We start from the raw sequence: 20,557 nt of genomic DNA on the forward strand, positions 1-20,557 counted from the left end.
CACTTCTGGTAACACTGACACATGGAACTGAAAGCAGAGAGAGTCTGTTCATTAGTGAAGGTGGAGCTCTCATCCAAAATATATGCCACATCCAAGTGACTTCTGAATTTTGCAGCCAACTTGAGCAGCATTCAAGGCTTTAGAAGTCTTGAAGAACAGTAAGAGGAAGGATGGAAAGAGAAAGGAGATGCAACATGGACTTAGCAGAGCTAGAATGTGCAGAACCAGCTTAATCCTGACTCTGATCAGTGATTTCTCAACTCTAACCTGTGCAAAGTGTACATTTCTGAAAATTGGCTCCGTATTTCTGAAATGACGGGGGAGCAGTGGCTGGTTGCAGGAATAAATACATGACAGTAAGAGGCATTCAGTGCCATTTGTGAGCCAGCTGAATCTTCCCACACATTGTGGGTGAGCAAACATAATTTCTAGGTACGTATCTGAAAGATCAAATCTAGATGGACTCAAAAAAAACCCCATTGAATACAATATGAGATGGGAATTCCTGATGAAAGGACTACAGTGTGACATAATAGAAATGGGCAGAGAGATATTAGAAGTCCACAAAGGAAGGTACTGATAATGAGAAGTAGTTCTTAAATTTAGGGGAAGGTGTTGCTAGAGAGGGTGTACATTAGAGAAACAAAAAGAAGTTATGCACATGGGACTGGAAATGGAGAGAACTGCTTATGAGCAAAAACCCACTCTTGTCTGGTATAGCAGAAAAAAGTTTAGTGAAAATGACAATGTTATGCAAGCACCAGGAGATTTTACTGTGATAAAAAACACTGGTGCAAGAACAAATATTTCTACATTGGACATAATCTCAGGCAACAACTGAGAAAATAAAATATTAGAGAAATGAGATTCTGAAAAAAAAATCCTCAGGCACCCACACTCAGTTTAAAAGAGGAGTCAAAGGGACACAACCACAACCCCCAGGAAGGGCTCAGCCCCACAGTGAGTGCTCCACCAAGCTCCAGGGAATACTGCCAGCCTCGTTAGGCTACTGCAAATGTTCACAGAGCCACGTCCAGAGATTTCTCTAGAAGGGAGGAAATGAGAGCATAAGAGCAGAAAAGGAGGAAGATGACATGTCTGGAGGAAATCCCACAAACAGCCTGACCTATCCACTGCCACTCCACTGCCTACTCACTCCCTGATGCCATCCAAAAACTGAATCCCACATTTCAAGTGCCATCTGCCTTCTCAGTGTCTATGCTAGTCACTCCCAGTCTTCTTATCTCCATCCATCAACTTGCTAATCTCTTCCAGGAAGGCTGATAAATCACCCTTCCCACTCCTGCCCTTGGGTCTCTGCTCTCATCCATCACACACCCAGAAACACAACATCCTTTCCTATATGAACCTTTTATCCTCACCAAGTGCACACAAGCACACATCATCCCTTGGAGTCCAGTTATCTCACTCCTCCAGCAAAGTTTTCTGATTATGTCACAGACCCAAGTTAGCCACAGCTTTGAAAGTTATTTCCCAAAGATCAAAAAGTCTCTGAGATCCAAAACCCAGCTTGTTTTCTTTCTCTCTATTCCTACAAAATTATTTAATATTTTAAAGTATTATAACTCTAGAAATGAAAGGATTGTCAAAAGATCTCAACCAATTCTCATCAGAGTGACTTCTTTCTCTCTCAGGCTGACTTCCCAAGCTGCAGCAACCCCTTGAACTTCCCCTTCTGGGATCCTACAAAAGGTCTCTGTGTTACTGGGAAGGTCTGGCACCATCTCTGCTCCTCCCAGCAGCCTGACAGCATCCTCTGATGAAAAACAAAAGTGTTTTTTGAACTACTGACCATTGCTCTTAAAATCAGAAGCAAACTCTTATCTTCAAAAGGCTTCCTCCTGGAAGCTGGTTCACATTTTGCATGCTGGATGCTGTTTTGGTCCTAATATTCCTGGTCCTCACAGCTCAAAAATGATCCACTTAAAAGGGAAAAGTTCAAAAAAGGACAAAGACTATCAAAGGTTTGAGGAAAAAGAAACCTGGACACTGCCACCCCAAAGAGCAATGACTAGGGTGGGATAAGATAGAGATCTACAATATCTCTATTGCCAGGAGGACAAGCACTTTAGCATCTCTTTGAAAAAAATAATGGAGGATGTCAAATTAATTAGTTGGAATTACGTGCAAAATAAAAGAAGATAGGTCATGTTCTAGAAGAAGATGTAAATCCATGGAACTCCACAAAGAGGGATAGGAAACAGACAGTTTAGCCTTTATTAGAGAGGAATGATGGAGTCAGGAACTGCACTTCAGCAGCACAAAGAACATCAGAAGGAAACATCATTAAGTTTACCTTTTTCTTACTCTTTGGACAACTGCTCTGGACAGTAACTCATCTTGGAGGCAAGGTTCATGGTCTGAAACCACTCACAGGCCTCAAAGAAAGTTCCTGGGCAAGAACTGTGAGAACATCAGCAGAATTCACCTCCTTGCTTCCAGCATGCAACTCTCATCTCCCTCCTTTGCTGCTGTAAACTGGTGTCACTGCACTCTGCAGATGATTCCTGGGATAGTAGGCCACTTGCCTGTCATCTTTGCCACAGTATTCATGGAACAGTCTTTTCCAGCTCAAGGCAGCCATTTCCTACCCAGGTACACCAGCATATTCATAAAAGAAATACTCTATTTGTTCATTTATTTATTATTACATACACAATACTTACAGTGTATGTCCTATATCCAGCTGTTATTTTGAGGAATACTCAAAAGACATTCATGTGCACACCACAGTATTGTTGCCATAGGTAGCAGCAAAAGCCTGAGCATTTGTAGCTCAGATCTGCAAGATTTTTCAGGCAGAAAGGAAAATTTCAAAGCATCACAATTACTGTAAACCCCAGAAATGAAGAAAGATGGCCCAACAATTTTAGGCAAACATGTAACAAAGCCTGTGGAAACTGATGCTATGGTTAAAAATATCTCTAAAAATCTTGCTTGGATGGCAAGAGAAGGGTTAGACTAGTAGATAAACAATTCCTTCAGCAGACTTGGGTTCTGGGCTCTGTTGTAAAAGCCAGACCTCTTGCCCTGCCCAGGCCTCTTCTTCGTGGTTACAGGCAGCACTTTTTTCTTTGAATTGCTCTGTATTGGCCTCTCTCCACTGCAGCACTTGCTGAAGCAATGACAAGTAGGAATTCTGATGAGTGCAAAACCCGTGAACCACCTGACCAGTTACTGAATTTAGGCTTTAAAGTCATGCTTTAAATTACACACCTTGCAGGATATGCCATCAACTTCAGCAATTTACCCATGACGAAGCCAGGACTTCGAGTTGTACTTGAGTTAGCTGAGTTACTCACCTAAGAACTGTAGAACCATAGAACCATTTAACTTGGAAAATATCTCTAAGATCATAAAGTCCAACCATTAACCCAGCATTGCCAACTCCACCATTAAACCATGTCCCCAAGGGCCAAATCTATGTCTTTTAAATACCTTCAGGGATGTTCACTCCACCATGTCCCTGGACAGCCTGCTTCAGTCCTTGACAACCTTTTCAGTGACAATTTTTTTTTTCTTAATGTCCCACCTAAACCTTCCCTGGGGCAACTTGATGCCATTCCCTTGTTACCTGGGAGAAGAGACTGACCCCCACCTGTCTACACCCTCCTTTTAGGTCACTGTAGAGAGGCACAAGGTCTTCCCTGAGCCTCCTTTTCTCCAGGCTAAACACACCCAGCTCCCTCAGCCACATCTCACAGGACTTGTACTCCAGATCCTTCCCCAGCTCCATTGCCCTCTCTGGACTCACTCCAGCACCTCAGTGTCTTTCCTGTAAGAAGTGGCCCAAAACTGAACCCAGGATTTGAGGTGTGGCCTCACCAGTGCCCAATACAGAGGGGCAGTCACTGCCCTCTCCTGGGCCACACCATTGCTGATACATTCAGGATGTCCTTGGCCTTCTTGGCCACCTGGGCACACCCTGGTTCATGTTCAGCTGCTGCTGACCAGCACCCCAGGGCCTTTCCCACTCAGCAGCTTTCCAGCCACTCTGTCCCAGCCTGGAGCTGCAGGGGCTGTTGTGGCACAGGGACAGGACCCAGCACTTGGCTTTGTTGAACCTCACACAATTGGCCTCAGCCCCTGGATCCAGCCTGTCCTGATCCCTCTGCAGAGCCTTCCTGCCCTCCAGCAGATCAACACTCCCACTCAGCTTGGTGCCATCTGCAAACTGGCTGAGGGTGCTCTTGATTCCCTCATCCAGATCATCAATAAACAGGAGTGGGCCCAACACTGAGCCCTGGGGGACACCACCAGTGACCAGCCACTAACTGGATGCAGCACCATTCACCACCACTCCCTGGGCTTAGCCGTCCAGCCAGTTTTCACCCAGTGAACAGCGCACTCATGAGCAGCCAGTTTTTCCCAGGAGATCCTGTGGGAAATGGTGTCAAAGGCTTTGCTGAAGTCTAAGTAGACACATTCCCAACCTTTCCCTCACCCACTACATGGGTCACCTTGTCACAGAAGGAAGCCGCCAGGTGGGTCAAAGCAGGACCTGCCTTTCACAAACCCAAGCTGGCTGGGCCTGATGCCCTGGTTTCCTGTATGTGTCCATGATGGCACTTGGGATGATCTGCTCCCTGACCTTCCCCAGTGCTGGGGTCAGGCTGCCAGCCCTGTAGTTCCCTGGATCTTTCTTTTGGCGCTGCTTCTAGATGGGCACTGTTTTTGCCAGCCTCCAGTCAGCTGCTGTGGTGGCCTACAGCTGGCCTGAAGGCCTCACAGTTATAAATAATTCCCACTTTATAACTGAAATGTGGTTATATAATTACCTCGGTGATGTAACTCGACCAGTAGGGCCCGTTGGCAGCAGCCCAGGCCGCCGGGGGTCAGGCTGCTATTGGCTGGTTGGCCAGGTGGCAAACAGCTCGGCCAATGAGGATTGACCGCACAAGCCTCCCAATCTATATGAGGAGAAAGGGATTCAATAAAGCTGCTGCTGCTGCTGCAGGACCTTTGTGTGTATGTGTGTGTGTGTGTGTGTGTGTGTGCGCGCGCGCGCGTGCGCGGCTTCCCTGCTCCCAACACATCCTTGCAACAAGCTGGAACCTCCCCAGTTTGCCAGAGATGCTGGTAAATGATGAAAAGCGGTCTGGTGAGCATTCCCACCAGCTCTCTCAGTGCCCTTGCGTGGATCCCATCTAGCCCACTGAACTGTGTGCAGCAGACTGTTTCCCTTTGGATCATGGGGGCTTCATTCTGCTCCCCATCCCTGCCTTCCTGCTCACAGCACTGTGTACTCCGAGAACAAATGGTGTTGCTATTACAGACTGAGGCAAAGAAGGCATAAAGCACTGTCGCTCTGATTCTTTCAGCCTTCTGATGTTTACATTCTTGTACTGTAGTTTCTCATGCATTGTAGCATAAACAAAGTAGATTGTTTTTGCATTCCTCTCTAATAGAACTCTGGTTTAACCAGTGGAGTCAGAGAGGTGTCAACCTCATAAGCCAAATTGCTGATCAAAGCCCAAAACTTATTTAAACCCTAATCCCAAAATAAACCTTTTTCCTTCTCGTCTCACAACCTGATGGTGTGAGTGTGATCTTTTTGTGCCCGTCTGGTGACAAAGCACCTCAGCCTTTCTTACCCTTTGTCACTATTTTTACCACCACACCCAATATAGGATGGAGCTTGTCCTTAGCCCTCCTTTTGTTGTTGGTGTATTTATAGAAATTGTTTTTACGGCAGTAGCCAGATTAAGTTCTAGTTGGGCTCCAGCCCTTTCAATGTTTTCCCTGCATAGTCCCACAAGTCCTTGTCTTTCCAAGTTGCCCCGTCTTCCAGAGGTCAGAAACTTCCCTTTCTTTTCAAAGTTCCAGCTCAAGCTCTCTGTTCAGGAGGGCTGGGTCTTCCCCCTGCAGACTTAGCTTTTGGCACACGGAGATGCCCCACTCCTGCGCCTTGTGCCTGAAGATTTACTTCTTGAAGAATATCCAATGTTCCCCAATTCCTTTGCTCTTCAGGACTGCCTCCCAAGTGACTCTGTTGCTAAGCATATGTTAACCAAGGAAAAAAATGGCATTTCAGATCACAGAAATTCAGAGACCTGTGTTATGATGGAACATGAGTCTCTAAGTTATCTGACCTTGTCTGCTGAAAATTGGCAGAATCCCCAAAAAATGAGGAGGGAGAGTAGTTTTCTTGACATCAAGAAGGCTTATTCTTTCATCTCTTGTGCATACCATCTACAGAGTATTAACGTTCATAAGAGGCTGAAAGTTATGAATCAAGTTTGGTATATAATAATTTTTCTTCATCTGTTATCTGCAAAGTGTCCAACTGCCTTGTTTGAGTCTCTCCATTCAGCATCTTCAGACTACCCTAAGTACAAAGGAAATGTGACTTAAAGGCCAGACAGGAGAAAAAAAGTAAGTAAGCTATTCTTTATGCTTTTCTGTGATGTCTCAGAGTATTATCAGAAGCCAAGGACTTCAGGGAAAGATGTCCCAGACAGAGGCACCATGGAGGAGGGGGGAACTGTCTGACTCATACTCCTTTCTAGGCATCTAAACCACTAAAGAAATCTACGTACTAAACCAGCTTAATTTCCAAAGATGCAGCAGTGGTTCTACCTCCACGGTTTAGGAAACCCAACCACAGTTACACTCCAACAAACAAGTCCAAATGCTGCTAAAAGAGTTTATTAAAGACCATACTAACAGTTCTCATAACAATGGCACATACAATGATTCAAAATCATGACAAATAGCGTGGAGTTTTGAAGAGCATTATAACACACCATGGACAAGAAAAAAGCAGATGTGCTGTCTCAGAACTCTACAAGCAGGCCCATGAAATACAAGAGTTACATCATACAGCTACACAAATGTCAGAGAAAATAGAAAGGAAAAAAACGTCATTCAATATGCAGTCCTTGAATTTATTGACAGTATTACAGTACTTTATGGGCAAGGACTGGCTTGTTCCAGCTGCACTTTCCAGAGCACAAGGGCAGCTGGAAAAGCAAAAATATCCCCAATAAAAACCCTCCAACAAGCATGCCTCAGGTGCAATCACCACTCTAGATCTTCCTGCTTACAAATTTTCAGTCAGAAATTCTGACCTCCCTGCAATTACTTTGCTCAGGACACTGTTTTGTTTTTTAAGAAAACAAAAGCTTCTTTAAGACAGTGCAAAAATATTTCAATGGTATTGTCAATGGTATTATAAGATTATTGACAATCAGCATGTATCAACCACAGCACGGCCAACAGCATCTCCAAGATCAGAAGCAAATGGACGTGCTGCCCCTTGACCAGCACTCCAGACTGAGGGCTTGCAGAGGAGGAAGTGTGCTCCTCTCTCCCAAGCAAGCCATCATTTCTGGGTTCATAGTAAGGAATGGTCTTAGCTACTCCAGGGTAATAAAATGCTACAGAAAGCCTGCAATATTAAATTATCCAATCCTCTGTCAAACACTAACAAAAGAATATTGAAGTGGAAAAAGCACATAGCAGCCATGTGATTCGTAATGGCTCTAACTCTACGATTCCAACGCTGATCCCTTCCCGACCGTGTTGGTCATGGCAGCCCCAGCATGCCTGACAGAGCTGAGCAGCTTACAGCACCCCCACGGCTATCAGGGACTCCCAGCAGCATGTGGGGATTTGTATTCTCCAAGACACATCAGCTAATTACAACTGCAGCCTGCTCCTGCTGTGCTGCCTTTGCAGCTTTTGGCTACGAGATCTCAGGCTTCACTCCAGGCTTGTGGCCCTGATCTTGCCCGTGCTCACAGCAGCACGTCCGTGGACATACATTCGTTTAGTGTGCATCTTCAGAGCCATCTGCCACCTCTTCTTTAAGCAGATGTTGAGGTGTCCGTATATCACGTTGGCATAATCTGTGTCAGAAGATCCCCAGGCAGCTCCACAGTACATGAATTCAAGAAGAGATAACTGTGCTTTGTCAAAGCCCCCCAAATCATCTCCTCCCAATTTCCACACAGTTGTTTGCATCGTAGTGTGATTACGCAGAACCTTTTTAATGCCTGCCAAATTCAGAGGATAAAATCACAGTGCTGCATATCAACAAAACCCAGCAATTCCAGCCTCCAATACAAAATAATTTATATACACAAAGCAGAATTTACATGTTAAATAAGAAGAGATTGTCTCATTCTCTACGGTGTCTTACCCAGCTACTAAAAAATAAATAATTCACATCAGATTGATGGATTTGTTTCCTATACAGCACAGGTGCGCTATCGGAGCTGACAAAGACAACATGAAAAAAACCCTTTTGCAATTAATAAAAGAACTGTTGAACACTTGCACATATTGGCACAAGGCAGAAGAGGAAAGGGAACATTACAGCTCAGCTCAGGTGCCTTCCTCTGTGGAGCGGGACTCAGATTTCAGCTTCACAAATTCCTTGGCAACCTCATCATTGGTTCTCTGAGAGAGAATCCTCAGGATTGTGAGTCCAGTCTCATCCATGTGAATCCTGCGCCCGAGGGGGCACCAGCAAGCACAGCTTCCTTTGTCTGCTATGTCTCTGAGCTGCATCACTGCTATCCCCAGAATTCGGTCCTCCCGGGCAAAGCAGTAATCTTTCACACAAACTTGGAGCTCGTAGGCATCAGGGCCATCTTCATTCCCCAGGATGCTGAAAAACACACACAAGTTCACTTACAGTGTCTGGACTGCAAAAACAAAGGTGCCAGCAGCTGACTGGACGGCTCTGATAAGTCACAGAAAACTCCTTTCTGCAGAAAACACTGGTCAGAAAGAGAGAAGCAAAACCTGCAGCATGTGGGCATTTTTGCTGATTTATAGCAGATAAAGAAAACCTGATTATTGAAGAAGAAAAAACAAGCAACCCCTTTCAAGCTGCCTTTGCAACTTTTGTATGTGTTAAACTGTGAAATGAGAGGAGCGGGAAACACTAAAGTCATGCTAATAGATTTTCAACTCAGATGACTTCAAATATTTCTGCTTCTGCTAAGGGTGGCTTCATTTCAGAATTACTCTTTTAATTAGATGAAGTCTTTATTAAAGATTCAGGACCTTCCATTAATGTGAATGCTAATAAAAATAAATCCCCAACTCCTGTGATGTTTCTAAAATTAAAAGAATAAAAGGAACAAAATCTCTTCACTTAGAGGAAGCCTGCCTTTCCTCAGAGAATGGAACAATTATATGAACACTCCTCCCTTCTCTCCCTTCTCCCCGAGATGTTTACAGCCTTTTGTTGGTCAGTTTTCCTTATCTTATTCTTATAAGATATGATGTACAGCTGAGAGAGCTCAAGTCTGCAGGTCCCTCTGTTAAGCCTCCCAAGAAAGAATATATCCTTGTAATAATGAAAGAAAACGAAATAAGACGAGATCAATACTCAATCTCAGAAACACAGCAATTTTAGCAGTTCAGCTTGCTACCAATTCCAAGGGCTGTATCCTTGGAAACAAGTTCCAAAAGCATGTCCCACAGGTCAAGTTGGGATAAAAACACACATTAACATTAAGAAATAAATAAAAATGAACTTTTAGCCTCAACTCGACCAATAAAAAATACCAAGTTCATTAAAATGACAGAGCACAGTGATATGTGTTCATAGGACACACAAAGCATTTCAGGAGGTAGCCAAAGGACACTGCTGCTATAGAACAAACCTCCATGTCCCACCCAGGGCAAAAACTTCCATAATCCAGTTTTTCTGCCAAGACACCAAAGACCAGATCAAGCTACTGGTTACTCCTCTTGGCCCTGAGCAGGCTGGCTGGGGACACTGGAATCTGGGGACAAACCCTCTGCATCTGCACTTGCCATACCAGATCCTCAGGATATTTTTCACACTTACAAATGAAAGGTTTCATTGTATTTTGGAGCCCAGTTGTTGCTCTTTGACTTGGTTGTGAACTTCCTCTTCTTGTCACTCTGGTGGGGCCCAATCATGGTGATTTCAACAAATGGACGGAACATGCCAGATGTCTGCCACTTCAGGTCATTGGCTGCCACAACTGGAAAAGAGAATTACAACCTGGTTTACAGCAAATACTCACTTGTACTTTTTGCTTTGGACATCCTTCAGCTCAGCCCTGCTTTGAATTTCTTGTTTCCAACTTAAAACATGACAGTGTCACAATACACACAGGTAGGACTTTTTTGAAATACAAGCTTTTTTGATCTAGTTTAAGTTCTGTGAAAGGAATTTCATGTTTGGGACAGTATGTAACTTCTGCCATACAGATTGTCAAGAAATAAGCCCAAGAAAACAGGCATTTCTGCAGCTCCTGGCAGGCTGCCCTGACAGTTCCATGCTTACATCACCATTATGTGTGAGATAAAAAAAAAAAGGGGCATTTTAGAGGCCAAATAATAAGGTCTCTTGACCTTATTGAAAAGGAAAATGGGACGGCAGGTAAGACAAATAAAGCCCATAAACTGTGGGTGGTTCCAGGATCCAGAATTATTAGCTTTTAATTCTCATTCTATCTCAGGTCACTTCAGGGAACAGACTGAAGCAGAGGAAGTAGCTCTGGAAATCAGCTTTTGCACTTCAGTGTAGATTTAACCAGAAGAGAGGCCTGAAGAACTGTTTATATAAATCTTCAGAAGAATCTGAAGTAGTTAAGTATGCTGTATCCAAGGAAAGGAGATGAAGGAGGAAAAGGAACCCTGGGATGAATCACTGCTTTGGTTATTTCCAGAGTGGCTGTTGACGGACTAGTGTGGCCTTCAGGATGGGGGAGAGGAGCCTCTGAACTCTGACTGGCTCTGTGATCTCTGGGAGTACACTGAGCAGTTTCGCAAGATCAGCCTGCCCTTTCTCTGCAGTACAGACTAAACTGTGGTGCCTGGTGAGAGCCATCATCTGATTTTTGTTTACTTGCATACATCGCTGCCAATAAACAACCTGGCTGTGCACTGCTGTGTCACTGGCTGGACAAGCTCATTTGCTGTTTCTCTATGTCCCTGATGTGAAACAGAGAAAACAATTCTGGACTGAGATCCCACAAGCTAACACAGAAATATCCTGACTGCCAGCTGGAGATTTGCCCCAGGAAGCCTGAGCAGCAGCATGTGCTCTGCCATACCTTTCACTGTGACCTTGTGCTCCCCAGTTCCTGGGTGGGTGTACAGGTCGATCTGGATGGACACTTCTCCTACAGGATCATCCACACCGGAGCCTGTTGGAAGAAAATGGACACGTGGATTACTGGTCATTGGCGCAAGGCTTTATGGCCTCAGGAAGACAATGTGGTGTTTTCACAGCACACCTCCCAGAGCCAGCTGTTCAGTCAGCACAAAGAATGTCACGGTAGTGCAAGATAACATCAGGCCTGCATGCCCAACACACATAAACACTTCTTCCACTCCACCAAAGATTGCATCCTATTGAGAACACCAGTGAAGATTTTTGAAGAATTTAAAAGACCTAGCACTCAACAGTGGACCTTCACAGGGAGCAAGGATTTTTCAGAGGTTCCTGCCAAGGTACTGTGTATACATGCAGGCATTCGAGCGGTGGGTATTGGCATTCCTGTCTGCTCAGGGAAGAAGGGAAGACAAAAATACTCAACAACAAAAGAAAAAGGACATCACACAACAGAGGAAATACAGGGAAAAAAAATCATAGATATTAGCGATTTGCACAGAGGCACAGTGCAGTCTCACCCTCCAAGAACCTTTCTGCACATCACACAACAGAGGAAATACAGGGAAAAAAAAAATCATAGATATTAGCGATTTGCACAGAGGCACAGTGCAGTCTCACCCTCCAAGAACCTTTCTGCATGTTGTACATCACCTAAAAGTTGTCATCCTGACTGTTTATCTGCTTCTCTTTGGAGGATGATGAGAACCCCTTCTTTGTTGTGCAGCAAAAATAATGAGAGAGAAGCACTCACAATTTGCATACTTATTTCCCTTTATCAATTAGCCAGGGAGAAAACAAGATGTAGATTCAGAAGGAAAAGATAACATGTTCATAAAAGAGGGAGATCTCATAAACCGTACAATTAATATATTATGATATTTTCAAATTTTAAACTTTTAATCATAACTATCATCATGTAATATGTGGAAATTACATTTTTCTAGGTAATAAAATTAAGATGTCATGTAAATTACAGAAAATGACTGCTTTGCAAAATGAAAATTAAGTTTCAATAAGAGAGTGAGATTGATTTGACTTTCTCTTTGATAATTGCCTGACCTCAGTTTGACAATTAGCAATGCTGTTGTTATTGAGATACCTAGAGAGTAATTGAGTACCTATGAATAGCAGTGATTTTGTCAAATTTGAGAGTAAGATACATTACTAAGTGAAAAACTGGTCTGTTTGAAATTCTAGATACGGAGATTGAAGGATATCATTACACAAACATTTTGATTAGACTGGATCTAACAAGTCAACTTTCACAAGAATGAATGGTCTGCAAGCAAGAAAAACACTTATTTAAAAAACAAGAGGTTGAGTGCCAACCTGTGCAATTCTGAGGAAAATTACATGCCACAGAACTGCAGGCAGTGAAAGTCACATTAATATAGCAGTAAAAGTATCTGGGCAACCAAAACAGAACCTCAAATTATTACCTCAGGGTAGGTTCTCTTGACCTGAGTCCATTAAACAATCTTTAGGCTGTAACGAATATGTTAATGTATAGATATGTCGAATGTACTGTTTCCTCCCCACGAAGAAGGGCAATACTGTTGGTTTTGTTTTTGGGTTTTTTTTTCTGTATATAAGCACAGAGCTTTTCAATTGGTAGGCTTAATTACTGACCTGATCCATCTGATGGTGTGGCCTGTCACTTACACTGTTGGCATTTTCCACAGAAACAGGCTGAACTACCAACATGTAATGGCCACATCCACAGAAACATCAGGTACCAAACGTTCAAGTCTTTATTGCTCTTTAGTGTAACTAGTAGGTTATAAAGGAGATCCTCAGATGAATGAGAGCAGAATCATCCTATTACCTTTGAAAAGACAAAACTCATATTACAGTTTTTTTCTACCTCCATTCTTGTCTTTTCACATAACAATCTTGTTCTATGAACCGAATTTTACTACTCTGAAGATGGCCAAGAAAACATATTCTGAGCATGTACAACTGTGTGCATACATATACTTACACATTTAGTGACAAGCAGATTTAATTCTTGACATGAAAGCCTTACTGGTATTGCAATGCTGAAAGGTGAAACTGCAGAACTGAGCTTGTGCAAGGGTAATAGATGTGTTTCACCTCAGTTAATAAAAAGACTTTGGACAGCAAAAAATAAATTAAGAGATGAAACACTGCAAGACTTAATATTTAGGGGTCTGCTGGGCATCCAGTTCTCTAGATAACCCCCCTTCAAGCCAGATGGTTCAAGCTTGGCCATAACCATGAGTGCATATCCAACATTCCTATGTATTACAGCAGCCCTTCTCAGCAGATCACATGCATGCAATCCCAGGACTTCAAACATACACCCCACCAAAAAGGGTAGGGGAACAAGTCCGTATTATCTCCCAAAAAGTTGTGCATTTTCAAGACAGCTTTCACATCCATGAATAAATCTCAAGCTTGGGAACAGGCTCTCAGGCAAGGTATAGACTTCTAAACCACACAACCCGTGGCTCAATCTGTGGGATGCAAGCATTTGGTGGAAGTTCACTTCTACAAGGGAACTACAGGGAACAGGACTCTGGAAAAGGTTTCTGAGCATGGGCAAGATGACTTGAAAAGCAAGGCAGCTGGGTAATGTTGTTATGGTAACAACATTAATCTTGAACATACCCTTATCAGGAAGAATGTCCTCATTAGCGGTAAACCTTATACCTTTCCCATCATGCACTGAGACATGAATTCAAAAGGCAAGAAAGCAAGCAGGATAAAGAGAGAAGAGTATGAATTACAACACAATTAGCAATGTCACTTAAACACAAGGCAAATATTCTACTCTCAACAGACAAAATATCCTCCTAGATATTCTGCACTAGGATTTGGAGAGCAAGGCTGTCAGCAAGTAAGGTATAGTCTGGGTTAAAACAGAACAGAATTTGTGCTGGCATAACTAAACTGCAGCCCTGATCCAAACCTGCAGAGCTAACATTTAGCAGCATAGTGCCATAGGAGCCTACTCAGTAATGAAATGAAAGCAGTAGGTACCTCACAAACTGGAAGGTGCAACCACTGAGCAGAGAAGTAAGAGAAGCAAACAAATGATACTGCATGAAGCCATGTCCTCCCATGAGCTCATGGCACTTATGCAAAGGGAAACCTCAGTCATGGAGCTCTGGTAAGCAGATGTCAGCTGTAAATAGTGGTGCTGTCCCTTCTGTCCCTCCAACCTGTGTGCAGCTCTCTAAACCCATCTACCACCTGTGGTTAATGAGAAAGGTAAGCAAACAATATCCTTCTTTAGCCTCCATCCTGGCAAGGAGTCACAGAATCACGGAATATGTAGAGCTTGAAGGGAGCCACAAGGGCCAATGAGTCCGCCTCCTGGCCCTGCACAGGACCATCCTAAGAGTCACACATTCTATCTGAGAGTATTGTCCAAACATTTCTTGAACTCAGACAAGCTTGCTGCTGTGACTATTTCCCTGAGGACCCCATTCCAGTGCCCAACCATCCTCTGGGGAAGAACCTTTTCCTGATACCCAACCCAAACCTCTCCTGACACAACTATAGGCCATTCCCTCAGGTGCTGTCACTGGTCACCTCAGAGAAGACATCAGAGTCATGCCTTTCTCAGAGATATCCCAGCACTGATTCTGCAGACATTAGGTGGCATAGGTCAAATCTTTTATTCCCCAAACAGAGTCCAAAATTCTCAAGCCTACTAATATATAAGATACTGATTTGGACCAGTGGCCTAGCACACCCAGTACTTGTTCCCTACAGTGGCTTACAAGAAATGTCATCAGTCAGCTTTGAGATTTAATTGATTACCTTGTAGTGTGTGCATATGATGCCCTAAAGCAAGAGCTTCATTATTCCTAAGCTTCTTAAAAAATACATAATTACCCATGCACCTACTTCTGTGGCCGTCCTGTATATTGCTGCTTCTGAGAGGTAATGATAATGTTCCATTATCTTTGTGTTTCTGCCAAATACTTGCCCCCAGTGAAGTCAAATTATGCATTGCATGAAGCCATTTTATCATATTAGCTTTCAATTTGTCAACTTTGTGACTTCAATGGAGCACTTTTCTTTCTCTAGTTTTAAGTACTCTTGACTGTAGTGCAGACTGCTGCATACTTTCTTGTATCTTAGCTCTGCATAACAATTTAACAGTATTCACATAAAAAAACCCTAGCTTCAATTAATTAATAGTTTGGATATATAAGGGGAAATATGTGCACAGAACAGCAAAGATTGTAAGCAATCAAGTGTGCACTCAAGTTCCCCGTTAAAACGTGGTTTGTGTAAGTCACGGCAACAGCCAAGTTCCTGGAGTCCCTAATGGACATAGCAGTCTTTGACCTAGGCAGCCACTGGATGTCATTGTTGCTCTGCTGGGACACAGCTACAGGACTGTTTTCCAAGGTACTGATTTTTTATTTAATTTCAGTGTTTTAATGTAGTATGTTTCAATGTAAGGAAGACTAGACTGTGCTGCTATAGGCAGGGATCACAGAATCAGAGAGTCATCAGGAAGAGACCTACAAGGTCATCTAGTCCAGCTCTTAATCCAGCATCACCAAAACATCCCTAAACTATGTCCCCAAATGCCACATCCACACACCTCTTGTACACTTCCAGAGATTGTACACTTCCCCCTGGGCAACTTATTCCAATGTCTTGTACACTTCTCCCTGGGCAACTTATTCCAATAACCACCTCCCTGGGCAACTTATTCCAATGTCTAGCCACCTTTCCAATGAAAAATTAAATTCTAATATCTAACCTGAACCTCCCCTGGCACAACTCCAGGCCATTTCCTCTCATCCTTTCACTTGAGACATGGAAAAAAGACCAATTTGCACCTCACAATCTCCTTTCAGGTAGTTTCAGGTCCCCTCTGAGCCTCCTCTGCTGACAATTCAACCCACCAAAATGAAACAAAACTTTCCTCTTTAGAAACAAACCCTGTTTTGCTCACAAGATCTCTGAACTCTCTACACTGTCAGGGAAATCCCAGTATCAAGCAGCCTCATTTGCACACAAGGGAAAAGTATGTGAGCTAGGGAGGGCATTCCCCTTGATCCTGGGGCTCGATGTGACAACATGCTGGCAGAGTCAGTACAGTCTGTGGGGCTGCCAGCTCTCTTAGGCTTGGAAGGATTGAAAGAAAAAGGATCCCATGTAAAAAGATTTCAGAAGGATATGCCATGGAGTTGTATGACTTTGCTGCTGGGATGAAGTAGCTTAATGCAAGGCTTTTAACTAAACAGCCTGAAAACACAAAAATACCAGTTTTTGTTTAGACTCAACCCTTAGTAGCATCTGTCTCCACTTACTGAGAATAGTGACATTTCACAGTCAGCAAGGGAAGGTCCTTGACTAGAGGCCAAACTATTCTACAATAATATGGAGATGTTCACATGAAAGCAATGAAATTAACTTTTTACCCCTCCAAATTCAACGGGACAGCACCACTAACTAAGCCAAAAGGCTTCTCAGAGAGTCACCAAACAGTTCGGCGACCCATCCCAGTAGCTTAATAATATGTTGTGGTGATCTGTAGTCATCTAGCTCCCACATCCCCTGTACTGGCTGCAGACAAAACAGTACATTTGTTGCTCTCCTGAGAGCCTTCTCCCTTCACAGGCAGCCTGTAGCTCTGTGACTCATCACATTGCTATCACTCAGCCTTAGTCAGGGCCACTCGGGCTGTGCCAGCAGGTGGCCTGTGACACAGGCCCTGAGTATTTTTTTGCAGTGGTGTCTTGCTGAAATGGTGCCTCACACCACCACACAAGCCTCAGTACAGTGATTTCAAATTTCGCTTAAGCCACCCACCCACATTAATTCATGAAACGTGACTGTTAAGTGAGGATTATAGAGAAAAAAAGACCACAAACACCTCAGGCCTTATGTTTCACATATTTCTGCTCTCTCCAAATGTAGTCATGGAGTGACAAATAACCCTCTTTCCCAGTTTCAAAAGCTCTGAACTGTCTCACTTTCAGAAATGTTTCTGCCAAAAGCATTCTACAAACTGGTAGTACAAGGGAGAGAAATTACGAGCAGAGCCAAGAGCTCCATTGAACTCTGCCAGTACAAAAGAGTCTTACCCTGAGCTGTCTGAGACTGGACAAATGTTTTGATGAGAGTATCCGTGGTCTGAGTGTAGAGGGAGAGAGCATATCGAAGTGACTGTAGGTCTGGACTCTTCTCCAAGAAGGTTTTCTTCAGACCATTCCCACCAGCATGGAAATATTGCTAAGAGTAAAAAGAAACGGGACAGGTACTGAGCAGGAATTGCAACCAGCAACCAACTTACATGTGCAATTGTGTGTACAGATTGGAAACACCTGGAAAAATGCACAAAACAGCTTCTGTACTGGAGACCCAGCTCTTAGACCAGTTGATACCAACTGCTCATGGCATTCCTCTTCCAAAGCACTTAAATATTAATATGCTGACCCCCAGCACACCAGTTCTCTAAACCTTTTCAGGTGTACACAAACATGGTAGTATTCACTTAGAGCTTTTATCATTGTGACTGCGAGGACAAACTCCTGCCATCTCCTGAACTGGGACAAGCACTGTCCTCCCAAAGACGATTTGGGGATGAACTTAGGGAACAGCAACGATGGAAATGAAATCGCTTACTTTGATTGTATCCAGTGCCAGATCCAGAACAGCACACTGCTTTGGAGTGAGGCTCCTGGTTTCTTCTCTCACCATATGATCCTGCAAACAACCATTGTATTTGACATGAGTGTGCTGCCAGAGGCTGAATGAAAAGGAGTCCCCAGTACCACCACTTTCTCTGGATTCATGCTGCATCTATGTGGTGGCAGCATTAATTCAGCTGTTGAAGGAATGTTTAATGGAATCTCTCAGAGTCATTTATTACATCTTAACTTTGAAAAAAACTAATTTTTTCTCTTTTTTGCAGGCACAGGAGACATAAATAAGGAAAGAACTGGACAAAAGTAAGTGACAATTTAAAATCACAGTTTATCTCTCAAGAAAACCCAAACACAAGCCTGCCTGCCACCACTATCATTCTAGAAAAGCTGCAACAAAACTCTCCAAACACCACCTAAATCAAGGCATTCTGAGAACTAGGCATTAGTCAAAGTTGTTATGTCTGTTGTTTGTGGATTTTTTTAACTCTTCCAACTACAAAGGTCACTACTTCATTCCATCATTTGTGTAAAAAAAGAAAAACAAAAGAAAATAGGTTTGTTAAAGAAGGCATTTGTTCCCATTAAGACCCACCAACTCTAACAGCAAAAAAGCCAGTGATCACTTGGAAAGAATTCCTTTTTCTGCATTGGTAGCACATTCCTGTTAAGATTCCTGGCTGACTACAAGGATGTGCCATCCTTTGGCATTTCACTAAGCTGTTTCTCTCTGACGCTTAGTCTAGGTCTTAGGGGAAAACAGAATATTTTAGGAAGTCAAAGCTTTGCACAAATCCATATTCTAACTGAGCAGCTAGAGGTCAGGCCAGTTGACTTCAGGTTGGGTTCTAAAGCATTCATAAAAAAGATGCATGCAGATCAGGCAAAGGCTCTTTATCCCTACTTTAAACATGTCATTGGTCTCCTAGACACTTTCCAGGAGACACATCTGCTAAATTGCCTCTGAGTAAAGCACACCTAGTGTGTGGCATCATGTGTGTGTTTCACAGAGACAGACCTGCTGGCTACCTTGCAGCTTGCTGATTGTTCACACTGCCTAGTGCTGTCCCCATTCATTATCCACTGCAATCCATCTCTTGCCTGACAGAGACAGGGCTCTCTGCAGTCTAGGGACAGCCACAAGGCATTTGCCACACTTCTCACAGACTTCTAGCTATCAACTTTACACAGTGAAGCCTTGAACTGAAGAGAAGGTGCCTTTCAAGTTGTCAGCTTCTCAGACAAGTTCACACCCTGCTTTCTTGAGTAGCAGAGGTATGCCTCAATGTGCCTCTTCCCCCACACAGGATGTGCCTGGTCTGGGGACTGTGTGCAGGGCACAGTACTTGGTGAGCTGCAGTGTGGCTTCTGTTGTGATACACTGTCCTCAGGGGAGCAATAGCTCTCCTCCTTCTTCTTCATGAGCCGGGGGTAATTCAATTGAAGATGATGTGGCTTCACACTTCAGTACACAGAGACTTCAGTACACAGAGGGTAAAGTGCTCTTTTCTCTGTCTGACAGTCAGATTAAGTGCAAAATCAGCCAGAGCCCAAGGCGCCATTCATGGGAGAGGCCAGTTTAGTCAGGGTGGCTGTGTTGCCAAGGCAGAGCTACTTTCATATCTGCTAAAATGACTTTCTAGGCCTGCCTGCCAGATTGCCCCAACTGCCACAGAAACCAGGTGGTCAACACTTTTCTCTCAAACACCTACAGAGCTCATTCAGCCCCACTGAGAGGCCATTCCACCCCTGCCCATGCTGTCAATGCATAGCAACATATCACTGCTTTCTCTGAGTTTCCCAGTGTCATTTTTTTCAACACGTTATGTAAAAATAACCCAGAGACTGGACTGGTAATATTTGCACCTACTCAGAGAAGAGCCCACAACTGTCATTCCTGTGCCTACCTGCCCTCTGCAAATCCCACACTGTTCCTATAAAGAACTGTGCACAGTGCTACCTTGCACTTCCCAGATTGCCAGCCAGGAGCAAGAAACAAATATTTACATCAAATAATTATGCAAGTTGAAGTAAGTAAAAAGCAGAAGAAGTAAAAAAACAAACAAACAAACAAAAAAAACCCACGAACTTTTCCTGATCTCTCAAACTCATTCTTGTATTCTCCACAGGTATTTTCAGAAGAAACTCTGCGGTCAGAGCCTGGCTGTTGCTGGCTATTAAGCAAAATGAGCAGAAAGAGTCTGATAATAAGTGAGAAGCAGATATGTGGCACCAAGGAACCAGGTTTACGGTTAGCTTTCTGAGCATTTTAAAATACACAGTGAAATTGATTTGTCATCAGGATGAGAGTCTGTGCTTGTCAGGTCTGTCAATCTCAGTTTTCAGCTGAGTTATCTGATTTACTAGGGCTCTGTTCTCCCTGTTCTATTTAAGACCAATAAAGCTTAAAATCCATCCCATAATTTTCCCAGGCCTTTAGTAGAACTGAAAAATGCAGAGAGAGGGTCTGAAGAACTATGCCTTCCCTTTTAGCTTGTATGTGCCTGCAAAAACAAAAGGACAAAAAATATAATATCCACAACCCTTACATGGACCTAAACAATTTTTACTCTTATAACACTCCTATTCTACTGGAAATTTTTGGACACACTGCCATTTCCCTTATGGTCTCCAAAATTCAGGTGCTTGCACACTTGAGCATGACTCTCTTGCTACATATAAAATCCTGTGTACCTGTACTGCTGCAGTTCTATATGGAGATGTGCAAATAAAGGCTTGAACACACACCAGGGCTTGCCTGATTTGCATGATTACATGCATTTCTAAAAAT

General features: G+C 43.4%; 1 protein-coding gene across 3 annotated transcripts in view; it reads right to left on the reverse strand.

The window, feature by feature from the left end:
• Positions 1-6,661: 6,661 nt before the first annotated feature.
• The window catches only part of LOC310922661 (protein unc-13 homolog B-like), a 208,411-nt gene continuing 194,515 nt past the window's right edge, over positions 6,662-20,557 (reverse strand). For all 3 annotated transcript variants that reach the window (XM_083883374.1, XM_083883373.1, XM_083883372.1), the window contains 5 exons: positions 17,747-17,827; positions 17,206-17,353; positions 11,067-11,159; positions 9,830-9,989; positions 6,662-8,635 (listed from right to left, as the gene is read on the reverse strand). In XM_083883374.1, coding sequence (XP_083739500.1) covers positions 8,350-8,635; positions 9,830-9,989; positions 11,067-11,159; positions 17,206-17,353; positions 17,747-17,827 — 768 coding nt within the window. In that variant the 3' untranslated portion in view covers positions 6,662-8,349. The remainder of the gene's footprint in view (positions 8,636-9,829; positions 9,990-11,066; positions 11,160-17,205; positions 17,354-17,746; positions 17,828-20,557) is intronic.

The sequence above is a fragment of the Zosterops lateralis genome (genome assembly GCF_965231275.1).
Source record: "Zosterops lateralis genome assembly, chromosome: Z".
In the NCBI taxonomy this organism is placed as follows: Eukaryota; Metazoa; Chordata; class Aves; order Passeriformes; family Zosteropidae; genus Zosterops; species Zosterops lateralis.